Genomic DNA, 8,260 nt, shown 5'->3' with positions numbered 1-8,260 from the left:
AACGGCCCGAGAGCGGCTCCTTCCGGGGCGGGCCTCAGCCTCTGCCTCCGGGGCCCCCGCCGAGCGGGCCGCCCGCCCGGGAGCATCAAGGCCGCCGGCGGCAGCTCGAGCCGGGCCGAGCCGCGAAGGGACCGGACGAAAAACAGAAGCGCAGGAAAAAAACTCGTGCGACATATTCCGAGAGCCGGCGACCGTCCTTGGCAGGCCTGCCCCGGCTCAAAGCCCCCCGAAAGCGCTCCCCGTGCGGCCCGGATCCAGAGGCGTCGGCCCGCAGCGGCAAAACAGCAAAGGGTCCAGTGGCCCCCGTAAGACCGGACAATGTTCTCGTAAGCGGAAGGCGGGAGTTCCTGCCCCGAGGAGGATATGGCTTCTTGGTCTGCCGCGGGAGGCGCGTCTCCCCCCCCCCCCGCCCCTCAGGCTGGCTCCGGTTCGAAGACGCCGGCTAGGGTCGAATAGGGCGCGGGCAGCTGTAACGCAAGTCACGTCCGCCTTTACTGGCCTGTATCAGCCGCTCAAGTTATTAAAATACAGACACGATAAAAGGGAAAAGCAGCCATAACTTAATTCTGTGAGGGCAGAAAGCAGCGTGGAGAAACTTAGCCGCCATCTCAGTTCCCTCAGGAAAAGAAACGTTCAGCAATCTCTCAGCTTTGAGCAAATCAGGGCAGTCCATCATATTAGAACAGATGTTGAATGCGTGTGATGTGTATCAACATACAGACGACAATGCAGAAGAACACGTGCAATTGACTCAAAACAATTTTTACATAGGCAGTATCTGGTTGAATAGCGTGTCCTGTTAAATCTGCCATACAAAATGGCAGACGGCACAGCAGGACACCTAGCCAGGGAAAATACCCCACCAGCTGGGAGGATGAATATGGAGCCTTCCTCTCTGCAGTGAGAGGGATCTCAAAGCTCAGGGGGGAGTGGGCTTTGGTAGCCAGGCCGTAACTTCTGGCACTCAGTGCCCAACATCGTATTCGTAATTTGTAAAAAGGCAGCATTTGATGTTAACTGTGAAAGCGAGTCCCTAGAAATACCCATATAGCCTTAATTTTCTCCTCAATATGTGTTAGCCAAACTGACAGATTGGCTTCTGAAAGCATGTGGTATATAAGGCTCCTTAGATCACAGTTATAATGTATGCAAAGCCTGTCTTTGAACTTTGTACGCCAGGCCTTCGTTTCTATTAAGATTAAACCCGTTTCTAGGCAGGGAACTGCGTATGGAACACACTTCGGTTGACCATAATTTTCCACAGAAATTTGGACTGAAAGCATTCGATGACCCGGTCAGAAGTCCTAATCCATACTGGAATCCCATAAAATAGTTGAGAGATCACTTTGGACTTAAAAATCTTTATGACGGCTGGAATGAATTAGCTGCATACTTGCGGAGGGTAGACCACGTTGCATTATTATTGGCAATTTTTCTTGTAGAAAACGAAGTCGTTTTACTGTCCAGTTCCATGAATATTAAAATAGTAGAATTATATATGTTAGATATTTCCTGCTGTTCAATCAAGAAAAGAAATTTAGGTTTGAAAGACGAGCATTTCAGTTTCCCCAAAATTTCCACCAGTGAAACAGAAAGGGGGCGGGGCATTGGGGAGGGGGGTTCAGAATCTATGAAAAGCTTAACAGCTTTAACCAGAGAGAGGCGCCTGCCATTCCTGTCCAGTTGCCAAAGAAACCATAACCATTCTCCAGAGTTCATCATTTATTAGTCCAGTAAAAACAGCAGGAAAGCAACAGACTGTGGGGGCTGGAAGTATAATTCTTCAGCCAACCACAGAAGTGGCAGCCCTTTCTTTTGCACTGACCAGTATCCAGTAAAAAACCAAGCACTGAACTCCCTACAGCTGCAAGACAACTATAGGGAAAAAGAAAAGTTCACCAGAGCATTGCTTATATTTCTGTATGCCAAACAAAATTCCATCCATGCAACAGCCTCAAATGGAGCAACGGTTCAGCTTTAATGTGTTGTTCTCCTGCAGCCACCACATCAGCAACCATCACCAAGATGCTCTGCACGGCAGGGCTGAGGCTGTGTCCAGAGCAGGGGAGAGGCAAGCCGGGCCTTCTTCCTTCACTGCTTCTCATCCCTCACCTTTGGATTTGGCTTGGCCAGAAAGAGGTCAATGATCTGAGGAGGGCTGCTCTGTTTCGTAGCCCTCCGTCTTCATGTCGTTGAGGCCCAGCTCCTCATTCTGCTCAAAGAGACGCTCGTAGTGCTCCACGCGCAGTTCTGGGTCTTCCTCAGGGGCATACACATTCTGAAAGCAAGGGGAAGCCAAGTTGCAGCAAGATTCAAGCAAAACAGCAGGATGGAGAGTGGCTCCCAGTGGATCTTTGCCCACACCTCCCCAATTCCACTAGAATTAAGACAAGAACAAAAATGTATTTGGATTCTTTTTATGCTACTTTTAGAGGAAGAGCACAGCTGAAACCAAAAAGAAATCTCTACCCTGAGCACTAGCATCCATTCTGGAGGATTGGGTGCTTTCCCAAGCCTCTCTCAAGTTTGGTTTTATCCTTACAGGTGGCCAGCCCATGCCATGGGTGGGCATTTGGACAAACACTTCCCCTAAACCACCCCAATGAACCCCCCTCCAAACACACACACCCCTCTTAATCACTTGTTCTGCTTCACACCCCCTCCTGCCTAAGCAACGGCACACAGCAAATGCATACAAACACGCAAGCTACACAAGAAAAGCCTCCTCGGGCCAGTTGTTTCTGCTCCGGTGTGTCCTCTGGCTGCCTCAGCACTAGCCAAGGTTTCAGAATTTGTTCTGCATTTTAAACATAATATCCAAAGGGCTATAAAACTTAGCCTCACACACACTTCCCGTGACTGCACTTTACCTGAAGGTAACTGTTCCCTGCAGGGTCATCCATCACAAAATGTACCTGCAGCTGTCCATCCAAAATCTTGGGAGAGAAAACAGAAAAACCAAAGCTGTGTATACAGAAGAGACTTCACAAACCCTTTCCCCAGCCAGCAAATCAGAGCAAGGCCAAGAAGAGCATCCTTCCAAGCGCGCAGCAGATGCCCTGTTAGAAGCACATGGTCACCAAGGGCCTCACCTCCTGCAGCTTCCTGCCAAAAGCACAGAGCTTCTCTCCCCTGCCCGGGGTACAACTGTCCCCCAGGGTAAAGGGGTTCTTCTCCACCTGCAGAGAGAGGAGTCTGTGTCAGCCCACTGCTCAGGGCAGCTCCCCACCCAAGCCACACAGCACATTCGGAGACTCATTCCAGGCCTGCCTGCCTGCCTTCCTCCACATAGCAGCTCCGGCCTCACTATTCTCCCTCCCCTCAAGCAGCAGCTGATGCAGAGCAGCCAATCATCGCTCACCAACGTCTGGATATCCTTCAACAATCCTTCCAGAGTCGTGAATTTGCCTCCTAGCGCTCCCATGCCCAGCTCAAACTCCAGCTCCGGAATCTCCACCCGGCAGGTTTCTGACTGTGGAAAAGGGAGGATGCAGGGCTCCAAGGTTAGACAATTGTAGCAACAGGCATTTACAAGAGGGGACATATGGGGAAAGACCCTACCTTAAGGAGGTCCCTCGTCATGTCTGAGGGGTCTGTCACATGAAGGGTTATCTTGGTTCCCAAAGGCTCTATGGCCCCGCCAGATTTAACCTACGAACAAGTGGGAAAATCCATGAATCAAGTTTACCTCCCTGGCAACTCGAGGCAAAGCCACCTCTTCTAGACCAAAGAGTCTCTCACCTCATTCGTGCGGTGGCCGCATGCCTCACAATTTGTAGCCATGATGACGACCTCTTTGAAGTGGGGAATCTCTGCAAAGGGGCTGTCAAGGAACTCTGCACACAGACTCTGCAAGCCAAGCTTATGCCAACACCCTACTGAAGACAGTCTGGCCCACACCCCACACGATCTGTCACACAAGGAAATTGATCTATTTGGTTCCTACATTGTCAGCCTGGGATTCTGTCAGCCCCAGAACGGGACCCCACAGAGCAGACAGCCCCACAGCAACAAAGAGGCCATCTGCAAGAACGATCCATCAGCTCACACGCACTCCATAAACCACACCTGCATGAGTGCAGCTGGAACTAGAAGTTCTTTTGCTCCTAAAAAGGATACGCACCACCTTCATGTTGGTCTTTGCAGGAGCGTTGCATTCTGGACAGTTGGTATTGAACTGCAGAACCTGGACTGACAGAGAGGCAACGTCAAGATATCTAAATGAGGCCCAGACATGAGAGCAAGGCCCGCTGCTGGAGTTCGCTCTGGGGAAACAAAGCCCTGCCCGAAGGCATCAGGGCTCTGCTCTGCTCAAGCACCCACCTCTCTGACAGGTTCCTCACCTCGTTCCTCAGATCATCTGCCGAGTCGACTGACTTCTCATCAGATTCCTCTTCCTGGAAAAGAAAAGGGATCATGCTGGGACCGGCAGCCCCGGACACGCCGAGCATCACGTCCTTTGTACACAGGACAGAAAAGGAGAGGGAAAGCGGGGCCTCAGGCAGGCAGGCAGGAGAGCTGAAGGGTGTCCTCTCCAGAAACGCAGGGCCTGCAGCACAGCTCAAAAGATGAGGGTATGTGAGGTGAGCTAAGCCATGCGTGCCGATATGTCCATCAAGCCTCCAAGCCAAAGTAGCCCCTCCTTGGACTTACCTGAATTCCCAGCATTGCAGCCTGCTGGGCAGATCTCTTGTAATGGGCAACCACCAGGCCTTCGTCCTTCTGTGGGGCGTGAGGGTTCTCCACAAAGCTGTTCCCTGAGGGGTCATCCAGGATCTGGCAGGGAGGGAGGGAGAGGAGAAGCAGCTGAGATCTCTGCTGAAAATAATGGGCGGGAGGGAAACACCAGGCCTGCAGGGACTTACAAAAGTGAAGGCTTCGTTCACTTCTTTCAAACGCTTCAACTTAGAGATGAACTCGTCTATCTTTCCTGCTGCACCTGGGTCGGTTTCCTGAAACCAAAAAGCAGAAGCACCTGCTACAACCTTGCCTTTTGGACTGCTTTGCACTAAGCCCAGCCTGATTCTTGACAGCCGGTGTGGTGTAGTGGCTAGAGCACTGGACCAGGATCCAGCAGAGGCAGGTTCAAATCCCCACTCCGCCATGGAAGCTCACTGGGCCGCCTTGGGCCAGTCATGCACAACTCAGTCTACCTCACAGGGTTGCTGCTAGGATAAAATGAAATTGAAGAGAAGGGTGTAAGCTGCTTTGGGTCACCATTGGAGAGAAAAAGCAGAGTATAAATAAAGAAATCCTTCTATATATCATTGTGAGAACTAACCATGCACTTAGGTACTGATTGGCTGAAATGGGGAATTTAAGGCTTTAACTGGCCACGTGCTTAACCTCTAAGGCTTTATTTTGACAGTTCCGAATATGCAGAATCAGACTTAGGAGCCACAGCAGCATGGCATTGTGGTTAGAGGGCTGGACTAGGATCTGGGTGCCCCAAATTCAGATCCCCACTGCAATATCTTCTTTGAGGCTGGGAGGCCAGAGAGACACACAGGATTCCAAATGAGGCCACGCCATAGATGTACTCAGAGGCATAATAATATTTAGCCATTTTATTTTCAGTCCCTTTCCTAAATATCCCCAGTATGGAGCTTGCCTTTTTCACTGCTGCCACACAGATGGTTCACTGAGCTTTCCACTACAACCCCAAGATCTCTTTCAATCTCAGTCTCAATTAGTTCAATGAGCAAGTTCTTCTTTGCTGAAGATTGGCTTTTCCCATCTTGTTGCAGGTACCCTAAAATCTGAGCGTGGGTGACACCGTGTGGCTAGTGATGCAAACAGAAGGGCATGGGCCATGGTTCTTAGCCCTCTGGCTCTTAGCCTGTGACTTAAGACAAGCCAGTCAATGAGATCAGAACTGGCCCAAGACACTGTAGTTGTTGTTGGTTTTTGCTAATTTATATATAGTATGTTTTCTCAGAAAACCATCATGCTGTTGCGGTTAGGGTGTCAGACTAGAATGAGAAAGGCCCAGTTTCAAATCCTCCCTCTGCCATGGAAACCTGACAAAGTGACCTTTGCCCAGTCACTCCATCTCAACATAACCAGCTGCACAGGGCTGTTGTTGTAAGGACATAATGGAGGAGGGAAGAATAATGCTGTTACCTGCTTTACCCTTCCCATTGGGAAGAAAAGTCTGAATAAAGAAATACAAGGATTCTTTCCAAACATCTTACCCTGCGGACTGGCTGATCCTGTTCCAATCCTGCTATAGCTCTGTCAATTATCCCTTCAATAGTGGTAAGTGCTAGTTACAAAGGGGAAAACACACACACATTATTCCCTTCCAATCTCCAGACCAGCAACTGCGGTCCTCTTCCCAGGCACAGGCAGTACATCTGCCCAGCTGGCAGGTCAATGGACAACCACAAGCCCTACTCTTCAGCTTCCTTTATCCACCTCCAGCTGCCTCCATGCCTCTCTGTTCTGGAGCTGAGTGCCACTGGCCCTAAGGAAATACTGCCACTGGGACTCTAATTCAGGCACCAGATCCCTGTGGCTGGTGGGGGGAGCATAGCTGGCTTGCCCCAGAACTCAATTCAGCGCCCTGGTTTCAAGCAACGCCTCCTCTTTTGGAAAGCAGTCAGCACCTGCCCATGAAACAGACAATGACAGACTCACAACTCGCAGGGAGAGGTCTATTGAGAAGAGGTCAGGATCCTCTCCCCACCCCCAAGGCCAACTGGCAGAAGATGGACCAGTGACCTTCTGGCCCCTCTCTAAACTGGGAGCCAGCGTAGCAATGTCGGACTAAGGTCTGAGAGACCCAGGTTCAAATCCCCACTGTGCCATGGAAACTTGCAGTGGGACTCAATATAGTGTATCTCATGGGGTGGTTGTGCAAATAAAAGGGAGGGGTAAGCAGCTCTGGTCCCCTCTGGGAAGAAAGCCGCGTGTAATCACATAAACCGATTCAAGCCAGAGCATCTGCGGCAAAAACAGCTCCCTGCAGAAGCCAAAGTGTCAGCTCCTCCTCCTCGGCAAGGCAGCAACGTGGCAAGGCCTTTCGAGCCGCTACAAGGTGCCCCTGTCCTCCGGCTGCCAAAGCCCCCCCCCCCCCCACGACATGCCAGGACGGCCCCGGACCCACCTCCCTTCTGGGAAAAGGCCGGGATCTCGAACTCCAGCTCCGGGATCCTGGCAGCGGCACAGTCGGTCTTCACCACTTCCCTGTTCAGATCCTGCACGGGAGGCAAGGAGGGGTCACGCCGGCCCCGAGCCCGCAGCGGCCCGCCTCGGGGCACCCGGAGCTGCGGGCGGCGCGGCAAAGGCCTCCAGCCAAGCGAGGCGCCACAGACCGGCGCCGGGCACCAGCCTCTCCCCCTCCCCGCCCGGCCCACCTGCTTGGCGCGGACGGCCAGGGTGTAGCGCACGCCCCGCTCCTGGAGGCGCCCGGCCGACTGGATCTCGGCGTTGGTCCAGCCGCAGCTGCGGCAGGCGAAGGAGCTGACGATGAGCTCGCGGAAGAAGGGCACCCGCGTCAGCAGCAGCCGCGTCACGCCCTGCGGGGAGAGGCCAGCGAGGGGCGGCGTCAGGCGGGAGCCAGCCGCGGGAGGGCGGGAGAGCGGGCGGGAGAGTGGGCGGGAGCCCCCCCCGGCCCCCCCCCCGGCACTCACTTGGCGCAGGCAGGCCATGCACAGGGACTCGATCTCGGCCGGCCGCTGCTGCTCCTCGTCGTCGGCGTCCAGCGGGCGGAAGAGCAGCGCCGCCGCCGCCGCCCCCCCGCCGGGCTCCAGCTCTCCCAGGGCCGACATGCCGCCGCGAGCGCCCCGGCCCCGACCCACGGGACTTCCACTTCCTCCCGCGCCGGAAGTTAGGCGGGGCGGGAGAGTGACGTCACAGCAGCGGACAGGCTCCGCCTTCCTGGGCGTGGCGAGGCCTGGAGGGACGGCGGGGCCGAGCGTCGCCATAGCAACCGCAGCCCCAGCGGCGCTTCTATTCCCGCGGCCGCCGCGAGGCCTCCCGCAGAGCCCCTGGCAGGAGCGGGCGTCGAACTAGCCGAGTGCTGATTCGCAGCCCGACCCCTCGGCCGAGCCCGCGCTCTGCTCCGAGGCCTGACGGCGGGACAGGCAGAGGCCGAGCCGCGAACTCAGCCCGGCCCGGAGGGACTCGGCCGCGTCCCCCTTCCCGTTACCCGCTGCGGGCCAAAGTCCGGGGCTGGAGCGCGCGCAGATGCGCGTGTTCGGGCTGCTCAGGAGCCACGGCCGGTGCCAGACTTGCCCCGCGCGGCGTCGTTCCAGAC

At 54.3% G+C, this 8,260-nt stretch overlaps 1 protein-coding gene across 1 annotated transcript; it reads right to left on the bottom strand.

The window, feature by feature from the left end:
* Nucleotides 1–1,704: 1,704 nt before the first annotated feature.
* ZPR1 (ZPR1 zinc finger) lies at nt 1,705–8,041 on the bottom strand. The gene is made up of 14 exons (XM_054997307.1): nt 7,635–8,041; nt 7,359–7,520; nt 7,109–7,199; nt 6,195–6,265; nt 4,866–4,952; nt 4,654–4,776; nt 4,344–4,397; nt 4,120–4,186; nt 3,742–3,812; nt 3,562–3,651; nt 3,362–3,472; nt 3,093–3,179; nt 2,871–2,936; nt 1,705–2,278 (listed from the first exon to the last, which is right to left on the bottom strand). The coding sequence occupies exons 1-14, from the start codon at nt 7,926–7,928 to the stop codon at nt 2,141–2,143; spliced, it is 1,512 nt and encodes a 503-aa protein (XP_054853282.1). The 5' UTR covers nt 7,929–8,041; the 3' UTR covers nt 1,705–2,140.
* Nucleotides 8,042–8,260: the final 219 nt, after the last annotated feature.

The sequence above is a fragment of the Eublepharis macularius genome, chromosome 14 (genome assembly GCF_028583425.1).
Source record: "Eublepharis macularius isolate TG4126 chromosome 14, MPM_Emac_v1.0, whole genome shotgun sequence".
Classification (NCBI taxonomy): domain Eukaryota; kingdom Metazoa; phylum Chordata; class Lepidosauria; order Squamata; family Eublepharidae; genus Eublepharis; species Eublepharis macularius.
Note: the sequence above shows the minus strand (reverse complement) of the source record. Positions and strands in the feature narration are given on the sequence as shown.

Coding starts and splice junctions, on each gene's coding strand:
- ZPR1 (XM_054997307.1), bottom strand. CDS start 7,928: ATGGCGACGCTCGGCCCCGCCGTCCCTCCAGGCCTCGCCACGCCCAGG. Junction 4,777..4,865: donor TGAACGAAGCCTTCACTTTT/GTAAGTCCCTGC, acceptor CCTCCCTGCCAG/ATCCTGGATGACCCCTCAGG. Junction 3,180..3,361: donor TGAAGGATATCCAGACGTTG/GTGAGCGATGAT, acceptor CTCTCTCTGCAG/GTGGAGAAGAACCCCTTTAC.